This window comes from Schistocerca cancellata, chromosome 12 (genome assembly GCF_023864275.1).
Source record: "Schistocerca cancellata isolate TAMUIC-IGC-003103 chromosome 12, iqSchCanc2.1, whole genome shotgun sequence".
In the NCBI taxonomy this organism is placed as follows: domain Eukaryota; kingdom Metazoa; phylum Arthropoda; class Insecta; order Orthoptera; family Acrididae; genus Schistocerca; species Schistocerca cancellata.
Window position 1 is genome coordinate 6,571,367 of NC_064637.1, and position 22,766 is coordinate 6,594,132.

Below are 22,766 nucleotides of genomic sequence, written 5' to 3' on the forward strand. Positions count from 1 at the left end.
GGGCCCTGTGTGTACAGAGGGTGAGTTTTGTTTTCAGTGAGTAATTGTTTCTGAACCTGGATCATCTCACGACTAAAGCTTGGGCTTCTTTCTTCTGGAGCTGTGCATGCACCATCTGAGCAGGCACGGTCTGTTAGTCAGTTAAGTCAGACGTCTGATGTGACAGCAGATCAGTGTAGCCACCTTACGCGACACAAAGATCGCACTACTTGAAGACAACTACAGAGTCATCACAGGACATTAGAGAAACGAGAAGTATGTCACTGTGTGATAGCTAACTCACAAGACCAGTTCTAGAACTGAATTGTTCCTTTCAGGGTGTCCATATTACTTTGTAAATCACTTAGTGTGGTATGTTTGGGTAACACAAATGACACCTGTTTCTTGTTTAATTTTGCAGGAATGATGACAGGAACTGAAACCATATTTGTTTGGTCATGTCTTTTCTTTATTTTCAACAACTCATATAAATACAAAATATTGTTCAGCACAGAGTTATACATGATCTGCACCACCTTCTTCATTAAATAAAATAATTATCTGTTATATTTGTAAAAACTATTTTCATTTTAACAGAGGAAATTGAGGAATAATTGTGTGTCAGGTCCAGATAAAGTTAACGGAGTGTGTGTGTGTGTGTGTGAGGAACTCGCGTGGGGAACATTACTTTGATAACAGAATGAAAACAATAGTGATAATTTGTACAGGCCTATGTCTATGACAGTAATATGCACTTATATGTCTTCTCCTTTTTGTTGCATGAATTTAAGAGAGTCTGGGTCATGGATGTGTGGAGCAAACAGCAGAAGAGATGGCCCTGCCTGGTGACCAATGGATACCATTGCTGTCCCTCATAACATATAACAGCAGAGCAGTAACTGCCGACACTGGGATTAGTGGATCTTCAGCTGTGCACATCCATAAGAGAGGGCCATTTCCGTATGCTTTGTCTTCTCATCCCTCCTCCATCATCATTTTCCCTCTTCCTCTGTCTCACTTCCTACAGAGGCCTAATCGAATGAAGTTTTGCCAAAGATGAAGTTTCCTGGAGCTTGAGGGTCCGTTGAAGAGAAGAACTCACTCCACAGCTTCTCGAAGACTTGCGGTGTAACCTTCACAGTCTGATTCTGTAAGAGACACACGAAATTCAGCCCTCGGCATAACATTTGTGCGTTTGTTTCTGTGTGGTCAAATACACATTCATGATGAAATAGTTAATACAGATATAAAAAAATAAGAATAAAAAAGAACAGATAACAGTTTACAACCGATGTAAGATGTAGTGAAATGAAAGGAGCAAGTGGTCAAATCAAAATATCCACAACAAGAAAGGCATCTATAGAAGTACAAATACAAAACGCTATATGACGATGTTGACAATGGTTTCTTTCTGTGTATTTGAGTCCTTAATGATGGCCCATAATCTCAACAGAGTAGAGGCACTCGAAAGATAGGTTATAAGAAAAGTAGAAATGCATCAAGTCTCATAATTGGTCACTAACGAGATTCAGCATCTTGCATATAAGAGAAGAGGACTACTGCTTTTAACAGATCTAACTTGTTCTATGAGTTCGTTTAAGCAGATGAAATGGATTTTTGTTGTCAAGGTTTGGCACCTAGTTAGTAAACTGTTTTAAAGGGTCCAGCTGAGGGAAGCGTCATACTTGTGCAGTACAATAAACAGTTTTTTATTAAAAAAAAAAAGAATAACAGAATAAGTATATGCCTCGCATTGTATCTGACCATCTTCACTCGAGTCGTGAAAATTCCAACAAAGACAGCTTGTTCTGGCAACCGCGTTTTGGGACTGAACGGTCGACTTCATAGCTGCTGGGGGTAGCCTGCTAGCAAACTGGGTCTGGAGGTTGAATGTATAAAACGGTGACATGCGACCATTCAGCTGCAGCTGTTCATTTCTGAAGACAGTCTACACTCTACACTACTGACAGTGTCAACAACGAGTGTCGCCTGTAATGTGTTAACCCCTACAGCCTGTGGTGAAATCTACATCAATTCCTTTATGTTATAACAAGCACATTATCGGACATAACGTTCAGACTGCTTTATGAGACGCCTTCACAGAGCGCCTTACAAGTGATGAAGAGCAGTGAGCGTGAGCTACTGTGTCCTCCCCTCTGGTTCCAGAGCTAAGCCGCTGTGAGTGCAGTAGGCTATTCTACTGCCTCACTTGTTGTCGTCGGAACCAAACTTACGTTGGTGAACTTGCTGAAGGCGTTCTTGCACTCGTCTGCTGAGATGCCGTAGCTGGTGTAGACTTTGACGAACTCGTCCAGGTCGATACTCCCGTCACCTGTCGAAAGGAAAAGGTGGCAACTGTCAGCTCCAAAGGAGTACGCGTTAAAATGACGAGTTACGTCCACAGAGCCACGACAATGTGAGATTAGTTAATCCTAGTGCTGAGGTGTAAAGAAATCATTTTCACTGTACTGCATACTTATAGCAAGTAACACCAAACTTTCTCTTATGTAAACCACTGGGAAGATGGCAAAATTCGTAATATGAAGCACCCAACAGCAAGCACAAATTGTACCCAAGACATACTTTTGCTACATGGTTATGGCTGAATTATGACATATACTTGGGCTAATGAGGAAATAACCATAGCCACACCCACGACAGCTCATCTGAGCGATCCTTTTAGCTATAATTTGGCACGATACCTACATATAGTATTTCTCAAACCAAGATGGATATCCTATTATTTCATTTGGAAGAAGCAAACACATACAAGGGAAGACTTTTAATTCATATGAAATTATTAATTGGATGTATTTGCTACAAGATGAACTACAAATCTGCCAAAAAATTAATGCAAATTTTTATACATAGAATTTTCTTACTAAGTTTTAGTTTTCACTTTGCTGAATACAAAAGTGCAATTTCATTGATCAAAAACCTATCATAAAAGAATGGAAGACGTATAAGTTTTAACCTATGTAAATACAGCCGGCCGCAGTGATCTAGCGGTTCTAGGCGCTCAGTCCGGAACCGCGTGACAGCTACGGTCGCAGGTGCGAATCCTGCCTCGGGCATGGATGTGTGTGATGTTCTTAGGTTAGTTAGGTTTAAGTAGTTCTAAGTTCTAGGGGACTGATTACCACAGATGTTAAGTCCCATAGTGCTCAGAGCCATTTGAACCATTTGTAAATACACCATGTATTCTGCGAACTTTAGGTTTTAAATGAGAAGTTAATTAAAAAACTGAAGCTATCGTTTTCTTACATTTCAATTTTAATGTCAAAATATATCTACATTTATCTGAATTCAGCTTTGTTTAGAAAGTTGTTAGTAATATGATATGTTTGCCCTTGTCAAAGATTTCCACGAGGAAATAGTGTATAGAAAGACTGAAGGCATGCCAGTTAGGTGTTTTTTGTTACATTGCTTCAAGATGTCTAAACTGTTCATAATGTATCATTTGTCTGTGAAGAACTAGTCTTGTGTCAATTCTTGTAAACGTATTTTATGTGGAGAGATTTTGTTTTAGAATATGTGAGTGGAAGAGCAATTATAGTGGATTCAATGGAAATTCGTGTTTTAATTTGCACATATATCAACTTGGGACCCCTGGTCAAGAAGATGTAATTAGTAACTCCAAGCATCTTCAAGTTCACCAAAAATAATATAAGTACTAAAATTAATTGTTATTTACAATTTTCACTTTGCACAAGGCAAAAGAATTAAAGGCTGCCTTTCTTAAAACCCCATCATTTTTCCGCACTAAGACACATAAGATTCAAATTTGGCTCAAAGGTCCTACATCCTTCTCCTACAATTCTGCGAATTATAGTTGTGATTCATGCTAAAAAGTCATCCCAAGACACAGATACTGAAGCATTGCTGAGGTACATGAAATCTTTTGTATAATTTGCAGAAAGGTAAACATTATGATACACAGGTACGTAGCTTGTTGGGAAAGTTGGAAGTTATGATGGTTTTACTCATCCAGGATTTTTATATTTACTATTAAAAACAGTCTTGATCACAATTCATTTATTAAGCTGACCGGTTTCGACCACTACTGTGGTCATCTTCAGACCATTGAGACCACTGAGTGATTCTCCAGCAGATTGAGGTTCCTACTCAATGGTCTGAAGATGACCACAGTAGTGGTCGAAACTGGTCACCTTAATAAATAAATCGTGATCAAGACTGTTTTTAATAGTACATGTTTGTATCACATTGATCACTATAGTGTATTCAAAAGTAATCAAGATTTTTATGTCTAGGATGATGCGTGTTTTGTGAAAGCTATAAGGTATGACGTATTGATAACTGATTAAATTACAGTTTCCTACAGACATATGAGTCTCAACTTTATCTTCGATAGCGATAGGAGCTGAAGTAAAGAGTTAAAATTTTTTGCCAACACCAGGACTTGAAACCGGGTCCCCCACTGCAGTGGTGTGCCAACCGCCACACCACTGCAGAAGGCGTGACTTCGCGTTTGTGTTAGGGACAGCCTTGGACTAGGGCAGTGTGGTGTGAGCCATAGTGTCACAGCCGTGTAGTGGTTAGCACTGTGTCTAGTAAGCGGACGACCTGGGTTCAAGACCTGACTTAGGAACAAATTTTAATTCATTACTCCAGCTTCTATCCATATTATTAGCATCACAATTATAATGCAAGAAAGAAGGGTTCTGCTAGAGGAACCTTCTCCGTGGACTCGTCCAGCCCGCTACTGTACCTGAGGCGTCGACGTGCTGGAACATGAAGTCCCGGTAGCGGCTCTGCCAGTGGAGCGCCGAGTCGCCGCCCTTGGCGAAGTCGTCCCACATCTGGATCCACTCCGCCTCGCTTACCTGTCAGTGGGCACACGCCAGGCAATCAGTGGCCAGTGGTAAACAAATGGGGAAAAGGACTGTGACTTCTCCGTGTGACGAAAATTAGTTTTGCTGCCACCGCTCGATGGAAATATCGGCTACTGCACACGTCTCCAAGTTAATGCGTGTATGTGTTTGTAGGTAATGCAAGCACTATGGTGAAGATGAGCAAAGAAGCATACATTGTGAAAACAGTAAACGAATTTTTTGTGAAAGTTACTGACTGATGTCGCAAAATAGTCCTAGATTTAATCTTTGAAAAATGTAGTTCATTCACTTTTGTACTGTCAAAAATATCTCACTTCCTGTTAATCTAGTGCATCAAGAAGAAATAATAAAGAGCGTAGAAAACTTCGAGTTCGTCGGTGTTCGTATTGGCGAAAACTTAAATGGAAGCAACCATATACATCGACCGAGAAAGGGGGCGAGAAGGTTCAGACACGGGACTCGCATTCAGGAGAACGACGGTTCTACACGCGTCCGATCATCCCCATTTAGGTTTTCTGTGATTTCCCTAAATCGCTACACGTAAAAGCCGCGATGGTTACTGTGAGAGAGCACGGCCGAATTCCTTCCCCATCTTCCCCTAGCATGATGGGGCTGATGGCCTGCTGTTTGGCCCCTTTCCTCAAATCAATGCTCCAACTGGCCATACACAGGATGTTTGGGGGATAACTACCCATGTCGCAGCATTCTGCAAAACATTACATCAGTGTTTACATCACTGGCAACCTAATAGCTACAGCTGTTAGGAGTAATATGTTTTTTCTACACCGGTTAGTACCTGCAGATACTCATACTAGTAGCATTAACAAGTCATCAGTATTTGTATTCTCCCGGCCAGCATGTCAGCTATCAACGTGTGGACACAAAACAAACAGTTAACACAGACAGGTGTAGTCAACTACATGGAACAGTTGCGACCATGCCCGAAACATCAGGTAGTAAATTATGTGACATGTTTGTCAGAAGACCGATAGACACAAAGAGAGAAAGAACGAAGAGTGTTACAGAATATCTCACTCACAAGATGGCTATACACTGCGCAGCCCCGGAAATTCCAGAAGCGGACGGAAATTAGTTGCAACACGAGATGCGAAAACTGACCCGTTGAGAGCGATGACGGTATTTAAGTTATAAATAATCGCTGTTTTTCGGGATTTGTACAGTCTAAGCTCTTTTTTCACTTTTTACTAATAACTCATGTTAAAAACCGACATGTCAGTTTACCACAGCAGCAGTGCTAACATTTTTATTTTTAATAAATAGTTTTTTTAGAAAAACAGGTACTGTTTATTTCAACATTTTTATTATTCTGAGATACTCAGGTATTGTAGAAAATGGGAAAGGTGATCAGAGGTTTTTAATTAGAAAAAATTGGGAATAAAGGTGTGACAGAATAACAGGTATGGCCTCACTCGGACAATAATGTGAGCCACCAGCCTCCAGCCCCCAGCCTCCAGCCTACTCACCTCCCCGTCGCTGTCGGCGTCCGCCCTTTGCTGCAGAGCCTGCCACACCTCCAGCAGGGCGCCCCGCGTCTTCTGCTGCTCCGCGCTGCCCTCGGCCCAGCCGCGGCTGCGGCAGATTTTCTGGAACACGGCACAGCTGTGGTCACACCCACCTGCCCACCTCTGGTGTAACACCTCCACTCACCAAATAAACCTACCCCTCAAATAACGACTACTATCCTTTTCTGTTTTCTACTCCGAACAGTGTCACTGATAAGTACTTCCGGGGTTTCAGATGTCGACTGCCGTAAAAAGAACAAGATGTAGAGAAAATAGTCACTTGTAAGTGAATATAGTGTGTCTCCAAGTTTCTAACTCGCCTGACAGGTTGTGTATATGGCCACCATTTGTGATGCGACAAATGTCAATATCCTCCGTCTCGCTGTCACAGATTGCATGGTAAGGCACGATGACAGCTCACTTTCGATGAGTTTTTGTTGGGTTGCCTGTCTGGGGCGTGAACTTTCTTTTCTTAATCAATGTGACGGTATGGAGCAAACGATTGCTTTACTCATTCTGACGTGCTGAGCCCACAGTGCACCTATGCCACAATGCGTATCACCTATCGAAACTCGCAGTGACACTCTATTGGTTGATATGTAGACACAAACTTTTTCTCTACCTGTTGTAGTTTTCAAGCTGATGTCTCCTGAATTGCCAGAGAAACTAAAAAAATGCTGTAACTTGAATATACGAAATCTCCAGATTCTTACATAAAGTTTGTGTTTTCAACTGCCATTCAGGACAGACACCTGATGACAATAGTGTTAATAGTTCATGCAGATACATTTTCTATACTATTTCTGTAATGCAATTTTCTAACTTTATGATTCACCTCAAACTCTTATCAATTCAACCCTGACTATAATCGATTCTCCTAGTAGTGCATTACAACAAATACTTCATTCTCCTCTTTGAAACAAACGTTTTATGTTTACCCAAATCTTCCTGTTTCGAAAGTTATTGCTACTCAAATTAACTGTACTCTAGAATTTTTCAATCTTTAAGATATAATCTTTTGGAAATTTAAGTTTATAGTTTTGAGTCACCTAACTTGCTCTATCCAAAAATATATAACTTTGCTAGAATAAGATGTTGGTATCGGAAATACTGCAGTTACAAACTAAAGAGTTTGCAGATCATTCTTGGGTGGTTGTTGTGGTTCCATCTGCGCTCCAAAACTTTTGACCCCCCCCCCCCAAGATAGTACCAATCAATTTTACAAATTTAAGAAGATACAGCACGTAGTTACACAAATATAGTTCAGTCTCTAATTTGTTTATGTACTTTTTACTGTTTGCGTCTTTTACATTAGTATCTAAAATATAATAGTCTCACATATTACAGCTTTGTAGTATCTCCCACCCACCCATCCTTAAACAGGCATTGTGCACAAAGCTAGCGTCAGCTGATAGCCAGAATTCAAAAGTTCAAGTCAGTGAGTTGGTGAGTCCTAATGGCCAGGTTTTGTTTCGGTCCAGTTCTGCACTTGTCGAGTTGCTTATCAGTTAGTTGTCTGTGCAAGTGTGAACTGCAGTTGTGAATTCGTATTACAAACAAGAAAACATTGTTGTTACTGTACTGCTAACTTATTTTCTCTGTAGGTGAGTAGCATTACTACCATCTCTTCGTTGTTGGAGATTCTTGTCAGACAAACTGTGGTGTGTGTACTGTAAGACCTTCGGTAGACACACCATCAGATTATTTGGCTTGCCGCTCTAACGAAGTAGGTGAGTGTCAGCAATATGTCTCGTGGTCTTATCGTGGCGTGTTTATCTTCTGCCATTAGGTCAGACGATAGAAATGCCACTTGCGCACTTAGAGTACCAGATTGACAGTGACCACATTTAAACAGAACTTGATTAATTTTCACACACATTTATTAAAATAATAACAAGCATAAAAATATCTTAACTTGGTTCTGGATGCTATTTACAATTGACAATCTGAGGTTCCTTTGGGTCTTGGTACGTTAATCTTATTCTCATATCTCTGATACTTGACAAATGTCTATACATTTATCTTCATGGCTATGTAGAGGAATATGATAATCTTATTAGGCGCAGACTGAAACTTGACAACAGATTAATGCAGACTAATGCAGACTGACTACTCGGAGGTCTGTACACTCGTAATAATACCTCGAGCGTTCAGGTATCACTGTGTGAGTGTAATTCGTGAGGAGAAAAGGTTCTACGTTAGCAGCAATCTCATTGGCTGCATTACATATTAATACGCGGATCGGCGGAAGCAGAATTTGGACCGTCTCTAAGACAGCGCCATCTCGTAGTGCGGAGACGGACGAGCGCTGCGCCTGCGCTGTTCTGCTTAGCGGAGCGCGCTTTAGTGGGAAAGTTGTGTACGCGCTGACTACGCGGAACTACCTACACAACCCAAACCTTCAACTAGAGACGGCTGACTGAATGACTGGAGTGTATTTCTCTTCTGTTTCGATTCGTTTACTAGTCAACTCCGGAAAGTGTGCGAATTGCTTTACATCACCTACTTGCACAGTGTGTTGGCAGAGCAAATTCGGCGTTAGGTTGCGTTGATCACAACGTCTTGTTTACGTGAACGGTAGACTGTGGTACGGTTTTGAACAGGTATTGAGCAGAGGGAATACCAAAGGAAATAGGTTGCTATTTACAAAAGACGCACAGCCCTTCATGGGTTCGTAACGAACAAAGTTACAAGTAATGCTGGCTGATGTTTCCCTGCAGCTAATCAAAACTTCTTTCTGGACAAAATGTTATTCGGGGTAGTCCACAAGTCACTGTGCTCGGCTTCCTCCGGTCTATCCAATGGGCGCGCTAAAACGTCTCCTGACGTTACTCTGCGTCACGTGAGAGACGTTACGAGCAGCGTTTGTTTGTTTGGCATGACTTGAGTTACACGTTGCGAAAAGGGATCTGCTAACATCTACCGAAACAAAAACCAAAACGGCTTTGCACGCTTGTTGTGCAATTTTAGCCCCATATGATACGTAGCCTTTTTTATATCTGTTAGTGAACCACAAACATCTGCTTATTTGTGCAGATTTTCAAGATCCTTAGAATATAATGACCTTTACTCAAATTTGTGTTAGCATCTACAACGTGCATGCTCCACTTGATGTTATTCTGGATCCACACGCCCAAGAGTTTAGTCTCGTTACTGTTTGCTACAGGTTAACTTTAATAGTGACCCTCGGATGTAGATCACTTATAACTTCTACAATTGTTATATTGATATTTATAATTACTTGGTTCATGTCAGATTGGTCATTAATTTCAAAACTTCTGACAATATCCCCTTGACTGGAGCAGAAAATTCTTCAGCACATATAAATAAAATATAATTACCTCAATGGCCATCTCAAAATCCTTCTTGTCAATCGTGCCGCTCCTGTTGACATCTGGAAAAAAGAGGCAAAATGAGATGCTTCATGCTGTATTTCTCAGTAGCTGTGGCTATATTTGCTAAGCACGAAACCAAACTTCTTTCCACTTACTCAAGATTACTCTTCCTTTATTTCCTCGCCCCTTCCCCCTTGATGACAACTCTACGAAATCCCGCATTTTAGAAGATTCTTTTATTGCGACTAGTGCCAATGTTGTGACAGATTGCGATGTAAAACAACGGTCCGACTGCTGCAAAAGCTGAGTATCGCACTCGCAAACGCTGTCAGCACCGAAACAACGAGGACTGAACCCATACTGGAGTGTGGAGCAACGGGAAAATGTGTGCTCGTCTGACACTCGGTCCACACTGCTTCCAACTTCTGGTCGAGTTTACGTCCCACGTGTGCAGCACTGTAGGGTTGGCTGATGACGTGGACACCCACATCGCGGTATTCCGTGGGCCACGTGGTCACTCTCTCCACGGTCCTACTACTGCCAAGGATTGTTTGACCATTTTGTTCCCCAATGGCGGTGCTGCGTCCCAAGACGACTCGGCCCATGTCCACACCTCTCCCACCCTCCAGGACTGACATGTGAGCCCGAGGATGAATCGTAACACCTCACCTGGCCACCACATTAACCCGATCTCAATATTATTGACCCTTTGTGGTCTACTTTTGAGAGAAGAGTGCGTGAACGATATTCCTCTCAGTCTCAACTTGCCTATATTTTCCCGGAGGAATGGCATAAAATCGACTTGAAAACCATGCAGGACCTGTATTTATGCACCCTGAGGTCATGGGAAGATGTTTCGAATGCCAACGGTTTCCCTACAGTGTATTAGGCGCGGTGACGTGTGGCGTTTTTGTGGTTTCCTCCTGTATAGAGACCTGCTGTCCAAGGCCAATGAACTGAGACCCAACCACATAGAAAGGGAAGAGCAAGTACACGCAGATGAAATGATAGGTATGATGGTGTGCCAGGTATTTTACGGAGCTCCGAAAGACCTAAGTCGACCAAGGTCCCTGAACCAGACGAAGCTCCCTCAGAGATGCTGAGATGCCTGGGAGACACGGCTGAATTATTCCAGATAGTGTGACAGATGTATGAGTGAGGAGAAATACCAACACGCTTCAACAATTAATTAATACCGATTCGAAAGGAGGCAGTTGCTGATAGGTGTGAACAGTATTGAATTATCAATGTGATTACTCACGCTTGGAAAATAATCAAACAGATTATTTACAGAGGAATGGAAAAACAGGTAGAAGCCGACCTCGTGGATGATCAGTTTTGGTTCCAGAGAGATACTGTAACTAGCGAGGTATTTGCAGATTTAGTGAAAGTTTTCACAATGCTGATGGAATACACTATTTGAAAATCTGAATGCAACAAGGATAAAATGCAGGGAGCGGATGGGTTTTTACAACTCGTACAGAAACCAGATGGCAGTTGTAAGAGTTGAGAGGCAAGACAGGGAAGCATAATTTGAGAAGGGACTTGTACAGAGTTGTAGCTGATCTGCGATGTTATGTCATCTGTACATTCAACAACCTGTGAAGAAGACCGAGGCGAAATTTCGAAAGGTCATTACAGTTCAACGAAAAGCTAAAATTATTAATGCAATGAGAAAGCTAAAATCAGAAACACTAAATGTTGCGATATGCGTGGAGGCAGATTTAAGTAATAACAGAGAGGTAAACTGAGACTTTCAGTAAATAAGAGTGGAATAGGTTGTCGCTAAGGAAGGTGGTAGGAAGTAGAGAATTTTTATTACACTGAAATTATGAACATGAGTATTTATAACATCGAGACGGAGGGCATTCACTACAGTAACACGAGGAAGAGCTGAAAAGTAATGCCTTCCAATTTTTATGTAAAAATTATGTAGGCTTTTCAGTAAACCAAACGTTGCTAACATTCTACATGTTTCTTCTTCACGTGTACATATTTATTTCTCAACATAGTCACCCTGGCGACGAACGCATTTCTCCCAACGAGAGACCACTTTGTTGATACCGTCACTGTAGAGTGCCTGACCTTGTTGACGGAGCCACGACCTCACCTCTGCGTGCACCGCTTCGTCACTGTCAAAGTGAGCTCCTCGAAGGTGTTCGTAAGTTTTGGAAACAGATGAAAACCTGATGGGGCCAAATTGGAGCTGTGTGGAGGGTGATCGACGACGGTGAACCCGAGGCATCGGATAGCTGCAGATAAGGCTGCGATCGTGTGTGGCCTGGCGTTATCGTGCTTTAGGTGAGGCTGATCCATGTGTGGACAAAGGCTTCAAAGTCAAAACCCGATTACAACACGTTGTTTCTCACGCACCGACAGAGTTACGTTAGCTTTTGACCAACATTTTATCAATAAGTGTGTGCATTTGATTTCTTTGTTATTGTAATTAGGATTATGAAAAATTTTAACAAATATGTATTGCCCACTGCCCAAAACAATTTGTAAAATTTTTTTGTGGGGAGTATGGGGGCTATGTAATTAGGCTGTTTATGTTTTCTTTATGTAAGTAGGCTGTTTATGTTTTCTTATTGGCAACGTTACGTAGCGCTCTATATGAAAATCACTGGCTGTGCTGTGTGCAGTCTGTGGCTAGTTTGCATTGTTGTCTGCCATTGTAGTGTTGGGCAGCGGCAGTTGGATGTGAACAGCGCGTAGCGTTGCGCAGTTGGAGGTGAGCCGCCAGCAGTGGTGGATGTGGGAAGTGAGATGGCGGATTTTTGAGAATGGATAATCTGGAAGTGTGTCCATCAGAAACAGTACATTTGTACGAATGGATGTCATGAACTGCTATATATATATTGACTATTAAGGTAAATACAGTGTTTGTTCTCTATTAAAATCTTTCATTTGGTAACTATGCCTATCAGTAGTTAGTGCCTTCCGTAGTTTGAATCTTTTATTTAGCTGGCAGTAGTGGCGCTCGCTGTATTGCAGTAGTTCGAGTAACGAAGATTTTTGGTGAGGTAAGTGATTTGTGAAAGGTACAGGTTAATGTTAGTTAGGGCCATTCCTTTGTAGGGATTTCTGAAAGTCAGATTGCGTTGCGCTAAAAAATATTGTGTGTCAGTTTAAGCACAGTCTTGTATAAATTGTTCTAAGGGGACGTTTCACGTTTATTTAGTTAAAAAAAAGGTTCAAGAATTTTCACATGACAATTTCGAGGGCTTTACTTTTCAGCACGTCCCCGTGTGGGAAATGAGGTGCCGCATGAAAAAGAAATTATCTGTTGTGACCAGAAAATTCGTCATTTCGCAAGCTTCAGTTGTACCAATAATGAAGTAATTATGCAGGTAATTGTAGCAATTTTTTTGTATACAATCAATAATTATGCCAGACGACTCACCGAAGAATACGTGGAAGACGTACATCAGTTTCTTCTTCCTGAAGTCTGCCATCGCGCTGTTTTTGGTGTTGTATTAACTTCCTGCAAGAAGCAAACAGAGCAGCTAAAGTGTGTTGACCCACGTACTAATTCTCATATGAAAAACACAAAAAGTTTATAAACATGACAGTGTCGTTGACAACAAGAGTTCTGTTTTCAAACTAATAGCTAATATTAATTGAAAGTGAGTGTAAAATAAAACAATAGCTGAAATCGCTAAAACCGAACGAGGCTCTACGGCTTAAAGGAATCCCTACGCCGGTCTGTTGTGTTACATCAGAACGTATCCTGAGTTCAAACAAGTAACCCCCTCCCTGCCGGACAGGGCAGTCTCGGGGCTGAGGGATTCCTCCAGACCCGACCAGCATTACACTCGCTACCACAGGTACACTAACCAGCGACAGTACAGACACATCTGGTGCCAAACGAAATATGTGACTGGAATGAGGATATTTGTTTACTTGTTAGCGTGTAGAGAAGTCTGAAGCTGCACAAAGCGCCGTGCAGAGTTGTACCAAAGTAAAATTCCATCAAGAACATCACTACATTGTGAAAGAGCATTTCCTCGCTAATGCGTAGCTTTAGGTGGGGGACGCCTCTCGAAAACTACTCCCTAACCAAATCAATAAACCAATATTCAGATAAGCATAACCAAGTCATTTAAACTATTACCACTGCATGAAACTAAAAGACGGCTACGGTCGCAGGTTCGAATCCTGCCTCGGGCATGGATGTTTGTGATGTCCTTAGGTTAGTTAGGTTTAACTAGTTCTAAGTTCTAGGGGACTAATGACCTCAGCAGTTGAGTCCCATAGTGCTCAGAGCCATTTGAACCACGAAACTAAACATACAATTAAATCTTTTAACAGTGACTGCAAATCTAAGTAATGCTGTTTCCTTCCTTCTTGTGTTTTCTGCAACCTGGGGCGCCAGCCGGATATGTTGTGTTCGGTGTGCGAGCACGAAGAATTTTGCACGACAAAACAATGTCTTGTCAGGTGCTTATGCTGCCATGTGGCACGGACGAATAATTTCTGTATCGAGTCAGGCTGTATACTCATGAACTGCCCATTATTCAAACACAGAGGCTTTTAAAGTTTTATTGGTGAAGAATTATCACTGAAAACGTAGTTTGCTTATCGCAGAGATTTTTTTGTAATCCCAGAACCCTTGCTATGTGATCACTACGGCCGTTAAAACCATATTTACGCTTCAGGTTCGATATTACGTGGATATTTTGCTTGCATACGTACGGTGACTTTGAACCTCTGGATCTGGGTAACGGACACTGATATCGAAAAAACTTTCACAGTTTCTCGAAAATCCTCTTAAGGACTTATTGTAAAAATTTTGGTGTTTCACCATGAACAGAAATTATAGTAATGGCCTGAGCCTTGGTAAAAATTGTTGTTTTGAAGAGCGTGCCGCAGCGCGTAGTGTGAAGCAGTCGCCCTCCGTTTCCGGCGGTGGCGCCGCTGTGGCATTCGCAGCTCTTTGGTGTCTCCCTCTGGTGGGGAAGGGGAAAGGTTGTCCGTTCACGTGCATTTGAGGGGCGCTATGAGTTCGCCAGCTAGGCAGTCTGGATCAGTCTCTCGTCCTCAATTTGCTAGTCTGTCTCTCGTCCGAATTTGTGAGGCAGTTAATGTCTGTCTGTCGTCCGAAGTGCTAGCATGTCATTCGTTCGGATCAACCTTTAAAGACGGATAAATGAGAGTCTTTCCACTCCGCCAGTAAGAGAACTCAGCGAGTGGTCGCCCGGTCGGGGCTTAGTTCCTGCATCTGAGTCTGCGCGTTAGGCCGCCAGTCTGCTCGAGTTGCTCAGGCAACGGTCATTGGCGGTTGGGTCGATCGGTTGGTCGGTCGCGCACTGACACACGAGATGACTTGTCCGCCTCGAGCGTCGGCGCACGTGAGGTCGCCACGTGAGTCCAGTGGGCCGCGCCGTATAGCGAAGGGTAGTGGCTTCGCGGCCGACACGAGAGCAGCAGGAGTGAAACCACGACGTCGGTCTGGCCGGCGCGAGCTGCGACGCCGTGAGACGGGAGATCGGCGCGCCTTCCTGCGTCTGTCGAAGCGGCTGGAGCGGACGCTTCGGGAGAGCGATTTGGGAGTGCTGCGCCAGGTCTTCTCCAGAAATTGCAGTTTATTAGAAGTTAAGTGATTGGTGATATATTGTTTCATTTACTTGTTAAACTCTACTTGTTTTCTTGGTGAGGTCACCAGCCTCTTTGTTTTGGGGTCGTCCCACCATTCTTCTCCGTTTGCTCACCCGCGGGAAGGTGGTTGTTTATAAATTGGGTGGTCCGTTTTTCCCTTGTGGAGTAGCGGCGGGTTAGAACAACCTGCGGTTCGGGTTGTTCGGTAATTTCCCTATCAATCTGCCGTACGTTAGTAGCTGCCTCTGTCATGTTTGTCGGATTTGGTGTATTAACGAATTTATTGCTTGGAGTGTAACGGCCCAATACCTGAAACATGTTTTGGAAAATTAAATATTATTGCCTGTGATCTTGAGAGGCGGTATCCGTGTACTGTAGAACATCTTAACTATTGTTTGGCCAACCTTGTAGAATTTTACATAAGATTGCATTTAATGGGCTTTTATTTAAATGGTCATTTTAGTGTATAAAGTTGCCACCCTTCCACCGTAAGACTTTTCTTAGAAGTTAAATCAACTTGCACCTTCGGTGGCAAAGTTAATATTTTAATTTTAGTGTTTTGTACCATTTCCATCCCTCCTACGGGCTGCATAGGTTGTGTGCTTGTGTGAATTGTTAAAACTTTTGGTTTAAAGTAATCTGCTGCGTCGCAGATTTGCACCAGTGTAGTCTTTCAGAGGTTATTGTGAAAGGTCGTAACTACGGCCGTGTCAAAAGGGAGCGGCAAGGTTCTCAGCCCGAAAGCTGATTCAGTCAAACAGTTCTTTCTTTCTACCTCTGAATAAATTATAACTTGATATTTAGAAGGTGCTTTCTGATTATAATTTCAAATCTGTTTCTTTTTCAAAAAAGATTTAGGCACCATTAAAGCGAATAAATTACCATTTGTTAAAAAGGAATTTGCTTATGATTTCATCAGTTACTCCCTGGCAACTACTTCAACGCTCACATAGTGTGGTTAAATGTGTTAATATTCTTGATGAGTCGCTAGTAAGTGGAACAAATTATTACGAATATTTTTTGAAAATAAAACACGGTTCATGGCCATTTGGACAATTCCAACTTTTGGTGCACAGAATTCGTGATTTTTCTGGTGTATCTAGGTAACGGATTCAGGTTGTCGAAAATGGGTGAATGGTGTTTCTAGATAAATTTCTAAAGAGTGTGTAGTCAAAACCTGACAGTTTTATTGTGGTTAGTTATTTAGATAACAGCAGACCATGGTGCAAAAACGGTTGAAAACCGATTTTTGCCATTTTGTACGTAAGTGCTGTAACTTTTTAATTTCTGAATCTTGGTAACACAAATGATATCGAAAAAGTTTCCAAGTTCCCAGAAAATAGTTTCTTAAGAACATACGTATAGTTGGATGTGGAAATCCCCACAATAGATACTTTTCGTGGCGAAAACTTACGATTTTTGGAGGCTTTCTAAGGGTCCGTCGATCAACAAATGTTCTTTTGTAAAGCAACTAATGTGTACCATAGACCATACCTCAAAAGAACCAAACGATTTGCTCAATGTACCTGGGCTGGAGGACGTATGTAATGTTTATATTTCGACCCTGTATTCTAGGATAGCTAGAGGACAGCTTTTTTTCTAAAAGGTATACCGAATGGTCGTTAGGCCGAGAGCTAGGTGAAATACTTTACCCGTTATCTGTGATCAACAAAACCCTAGATATTAGCCCACGAAAAATCGTACTTGCGCTAGCGGCTTTGTGGAAGACTGTCGAACTCTGGCCGATGAAGTGTTTTTAAAGGGATTAGTCTATACAACCGCCTCCCAAAATATTTACACATTAATCCTGAAATACTGTACAGTCAGATGCTGATACTGGATATTCCCCGCATACCTGTTGCCGAAGAGAAGCTGTGAACAGGAGGCTCCAGTTGGAAGACGACTCGGCTTCTGGATGCGCGGGCCAGGTGTCCAGCTGACAGCTGCCGTCCACTGCGGTGAATATATAGGCGGGCGAGTGACGTACAAGAGCCGCTCTGAGTGTTTGTGAGGGGATAATGGGCGTAATTAAGACAGCGCTATCGGGAGACACGCAGAAGCGCATTGCTCGATGAGGCTCCGTCGTCTCGAGAGCAGATTATCTCGAGTGCTGTCTCCATATCGGAGAGATAACAGCGAGCGTAGAGAGCTGCTGCAGCCCTGGATTACGTAATTTACGATGAGATGGACCTGTCTAGATGACGCCATGCAGCACATTAAATTTGTCCAATTACCCAGTAGCGCTTAGAGTGCCATCGTTATCTAGAGCAGCTACGGCCCGACATTCGTATCAACCACTCGCTAGTGTTTTTATCCCACTTTCCCGTTATTCTGGGTGGGAATGCGCGCACAGCACCCCCACTTTACAAAGAGCGAAGAACGGCTGCAGGGAGTGACAGCTCACGTCCGTCTATTACACGAGGGTCCTGGGCATATTGTCAGGCCTGATGTGATTACAGCCGCGGAGAGAAAAGGAAGTGAGAGAGTCCCGCTCCTCTGTGTCTTCTTGTAGCTCCCGCAGCATCTGGTGTAGTCCAGCCAAAGTCCGTGGTCTCGTACACAGGGCGCGTGTCTGGTGTGCGAATCAAACCAAAGGACGTACCGTGTCGCTCCTCGGAGAGGTTTGTTGTCGGACGCGGATCACTTCTCAGACCTGCTGCACACACACTGTCAGTATAAATAACGGTTCCTAACCTCGTTATGACCCTAGAGACACGGTTAAAACAGTCATTTCTTCTGAACTACCAATCCAGCGGTTCCCGACCTGCGGGTAATTACCATCTGACAAGGCGAGGTTGGACGGCTCTCACCGATCCTGTTCAAACAGTGTGAGTAGCAGCAAGTACACGGCCCTCTGAAATGGCGAAAATACAGCTTGTTTCAAAATGAATATTGACACACACAGTGGTTACGGTTACTACGAGCCACACCACAAGTTGGGAAACGGGGCCAGATTTCTAGTAGTTTACTGTCGAGATTTTCACACAGAAATGTTTTATTCATATCTTCTTACAGAAACCTACAGTACGGCAATAAACAGCCTTTCAAACACGCCCCTAACGGCAATCAAATCATTTATAGCAATACAACAATTTTGTAAAAAATTCTTTTTTAAAAAAAACACAAGTAACACTACGGCAATCAACAACCTTTCAAAACACGCCGCTAACGCCAATCAAGTAATTTACAGCTATGCAACAGTTTAAAAATTTCTTTTAAAGACGGCAATTAAGTCATTTATAGTAATACAAGTTTAAATTTAAAAAAAACACAGAAGTTAACAGTACGGCAATAACAGCCTTTCAAAACACGCCGCTAACGCCAATCAAGTAATTTCTAGCAATACAACAGTTTAAAGAAAATTTAAAGAACATTAGTAAATAGGCTACTAAAGTAAATACAGATCTTTGTTAATAAAGTACAGTGAGGTAGAGAAGCTTCCAACACCGCCAATAAAAAAAAAATCAGAGGTCTCAGGAAACACACGATTAATGGTAATAAGGTAATGGAGGAATTTAAAAGGTTTTTAAACAAAGGTGTCCTGGAATATCATTAGAACATAACAGATATGACGGATCCGAGTAAGGCGGCCACAAATCACCCACTCAGGGATGCTCGGGCTTGGCAGAATACTGACCAATTTAAATACGCCCGTAAACACAATTGCCACTCTCAGGCTGGTCACTGCACCAACTTTTAGCCAGCGAAAACTTGTAATAAGATGGCTTAACTTGCTGACAGAATTAGAGCTAACCTCGTGCAAGGAAACATTACACCACACAGTCCTGAATGAGCGACCACACGATCGACCAACAAGAAGCACAAATTTACTCATAACCCACGACAAAATAGCGAAACAATTAAACTGCCAAAACTACACCTCCCATCGGGCAATAACAAGAGGAGGAAGAAAGATCACTGTCTTCAATTACACCGGTGCCGGGGACAGGAAACCCGGTCGCCGGAGGCCACAAGGCAGAAGAGACGCTGGTTACACAAAATTATTACTTAATGATTAAACTTTAAAAAAAAATGGTTCAAATGGCTCTGAGCACTATGGGACTCAACTGCTGAGGTCATTAGTCCCCTAGAACTTAGAACTAGTTAAACCTAAGGACATCACAAACATCCATGCCCGAGGCAGGATTCGAACCTGCGACCGTAGCGGTCTGGCGGGTCCAGACTGCAGCGCCTTTAACCGCACAGCCACTGCGGCCGGCGATTAAACTTTCCACGTTACTACTTAATGATTAAACCTTCCACTAACTTGCAGTTATGCTCGAACCGGCAGGACACGACCTCCGATGGCCAGGATCCACACATCCGACCGCGCACGCGTCGCCAGCGTGCCCGACACGCCACGGTCGACAACACGCTCTGTCACCGGAGTCCTCGTCTTCTCTGCAACGTTGACGGGTAGTGACCGCTCCTCCGTGTTAGGCGTCTCCTTTTTAAACTCCAGTGTTGAAACGGAGGACTTAAAGAAGCTCGTTAACGTCCCACCGAGGCGAAATGAACAGCAGCTACTCGTGGGGCGATTCTGTATACGACCAACACGCGCGGAGCTCTTCCGTCAACTCGACCCGCTCGTTACACACACCCGACACGCATCACGTGGCGACTCGGTACAACCGACCACGCCTGGTCCGCGCTGGAGAGCCACACTGCCCTCCCGTGGCCAACACACTTTCTCTGCGCACAACTCTACTTCTGCGCCACCACACTAGGTTACCACCGGTCAAAGATCTCACTTCCTCCATAGCAGTTTCCCGGACGCAAAAAGGCAGATATAGATAGCAGAGAGAAAAGCAACCAAGCAGCCACTTAAGGACAGACAACATATCAAACAAAGATGTCAGGGGAAGAAAGGAAAACCAATGCAGTCTAAATACAAGGTGTAGCAAGAGTCGAGACACGGCTCAAATACAGGTATTACAATTATTTTGTCCAAACTATCGATCGCTGCGCGTCGGCTCCGCTATTGGACAAACGAATACCCAGTCTAGTTTATATTAATATATCCGCTAGATGTCAGTTGTCTTCTGTTTTGCTTGGTAACCGTCATGTATTTAAAATGGCTACTCCACAGCAGAAATCATTTTGTGTTCTCGAGTTTGCGAAGTGCAATTCCGTGATTACAGTGCAAAGACGTTTCAGGTTGAGGTAGCAAATTGATCCTCCGAATGGGTGGAACATTCACAGAGTCCTGACCGCCCTCGTGTTCCTGAAACAGATGTTGCAAGAATTCAAACTACACGGTCAGCAGTATCTCGCTATGTCACAAAAGTGGTTCTTTCCGAGGCTGCACGAAGGCTTCATTTTTCAACAAGACGGAGCAGCCTCACACTGGAGTCGCCAAGTGCGCGAATATGTCAATGAAACTCTGTCGAGCTGTTGGATTGGCCGTCAAGGAGCTGGCTACTTAGGGCTCAGTTGGGTTCCACGGTCACCGGATTTGAGACCCTCTGACTTCTTCCTGTGGGGTTTCGTGAAAGACAACGTTTACGTACCACCACTCCCACAGAACCGGATCCGTACTGCCGTAACATCAGTGACGAAGGACGTGCTTGCCCGAGTATGGCAGGAATTTGAGTATGGATGTGATATTATTCGTGTCGCTGATGGAGAACATAGTGAACTTGAGAGGTTCGTAAATATGAGAGTGAAGTTTTACATTCGTATGTCTTAAAGTTTAATAAATATATGCATTCGAAATACGTATATTCTTTTTGAAACACCCTGTATTTCGTCTGAATGGGCTGTAGGAAAAAAGAAAACGCTCTCTAAGTTCTTTTCATTGCGTTGTGAGTGATGTTCGAATACCTACATCTACAGCTAAATTTATACTGCGCAAGCCATCCATCGGTGTGTGGCGGAGGGCACTTTACGTGCCACTGTCATTACCTCCCTTTCCTGTTCCATTCGCGAATGGTTAGCGGGAAGAACGACTGCCAGAAAGCCTCCGTGCGCGCTCGAATCTCTCTAATTTTACAAAAAAAAATGGTTCAAATGGCTCTGAGCACTATGGGACTTAACGTCTAAGGTCATCAGTCCACTAGAACTTAGAACTACTTAAACCTAACTAACCTAAGGACATCACACACATCCATACCCGAGGCAGGATTCGAACCTGCGACCGTAGCGGTCACGCGGTTCCGGACTGTAGCGCCTAGAACCGCTCGGCCACCCAGGCCGGCCTCTAATTTTACATTCGTGATCTCCTCGGGAGGTATAAGTAGGGGGAAACAATATATTCGATACCTCATCCAGAAACGCACCCTCTCGAAACCTGGACAGCAAGCTACACCGTGATGCAGAGCGCCTCTCTTGCAGAGTCTGCCACTTGAGTTTGCTAAACATCTCCGTAACGCCATCACGCTTACCAAATAACCCTGTGACGAAACGCGCCGCTCTTCTTTGGATCTTCTCTATCTCCTCTGTCAACCCGACCTGTACGGATCCCATAATGATTAGCAATACTCAGGTATAGGTCGAACGAGTGTCTTGTAAGCCACCTCCTTTGCTGATAGACTACATTTTCTAAGGACTCCCCCAATGAATCTCAACCTGGCACCCGCGTTACCAACAATTAATTTTATACGATCATTCCACTTCAAATCGTTCCGCACGCATACTCCCAGATATTTTACAGAAGTAACTGCTACCTGTGTTTGCTCCGCTATCATATAATCACACAATAAAGGATCCTTCTTTCTATGTATTCGCAATACATTACATTTGTCTATGTTAAGGGACAGTTACCACTCCCTGCACCAAGTGCCTATCCAATGGCGCAGTCGGTAAGACGTATTCGGCTAGAGGGTTAGCTGCTCTCTGTAATAAATAAAAAAAAAAACTGAATGAATGGTTCATCAATGAGCGAATGCAACGTACGAAATGAGATTACAAAAAAAAGGAAAGAAAGAAAAAAGAAAAGGTAGGCGTACGGAGTGATAATTCTACGGCTCGAGTTCGATTCCCAGTGCTAACCCATGACTCCTTTTACTCATTCTATTTTATTCCTCACAGTGTTTAGGTATCGATTAAAAAAATTTAAATATACCTTAACGGTTCAGTTTATAACCTAAAATTATGATATACCATTTAAAATTAGTTACGATTACTGTAACTCGAGAAGGGATATAGTTAAACAAGTATTGCCTTTAAATGATTCATCTTTGACAGTTTGTGATGTCAACTGTTTTCCCAGAAACTGTCACGGTCTCTACAGTACAGACCATAGACCATAGATACCACAAACTGCGCATGACGTCATTTTACTTAGACCACGACCTAAGTCACGTGACTGGTGGCATGCCATCCCACATTTATAGTGCTCTATTTATGATATTTTTGTTTCAGATCAAACGTTGTGCTGTGTACTAGATGCAGAAGTGAAAATATTCACATATGCTCAGGTCAGTCTTGTTTTGTGTCCTACAGATTAGGTAAAGTGACGAAAATCTCAGTTGTGCAAG

At 42.9% G+C, this 22,766-nt stretch overlaps 1 protein-coding gene across 1 annotated transcript; it reads right to left on the minus strand.

Annotated features, from left to right (window-relative positions):
- Positions 1-595: 595 nt before the first annotated feature.
- LOC126109827 (calexcitin-2-like) lies at positions 596-17,248 on the minus strand. The gene is made up of 7 exons (XM_049914882.1): positions 17,144-17,248; positions 13,094-13,174; positions 9,697-9,749; positions 6,317-6,436; positions 4,709-4,823; positions 2,214-2,311; positions 596-1,127 (listed from the first exon to the last, which is right to left on the minus strand). The coding sequence occupies exons 2-7, from the start codon at positions 13,143-13,145 to the stop codon at positions 1,011-1,013; spliced, it is 555 nt and encodes a 184-aa protein (XP_049770839.1). The 5' UTR covers positions 13,146-13,174; positions 17,144-17,248; the 3' UTR covers positions 596-1,010.
- Between the last annotated feature and the right edge of the window lie 5,518 nt (positions 17,249-22,766).

What these genes read in the sequence shown, in the direction of transcription:
- LOC126109827 (XM_049914882.1), bottom strand. Translation starts at nt 13,145, where the DNA reads ATGGCAGACTTCAGGAAGAAGAAACTGATGTACGTCTTCCACGTATTC. An exon ending in ATTTTGAGATGGCCATTGAG is followed by an intron (nt 6,437 to 9,696) that starts GTAATTATATTT and finishes GCCGTGTTCCAG; the next exon opens with AAAATCTGCCGCAGCCGCGG. An exon ending in CCTTCAGCAAGTTCACCAAC is followed by an intron (nt 1,128 to 2,213) that starts GTAAGTTTGGTT and finishes TGTCTCTTACAG; the next exon opens with AATCAGACTGTGAAGGTTAC.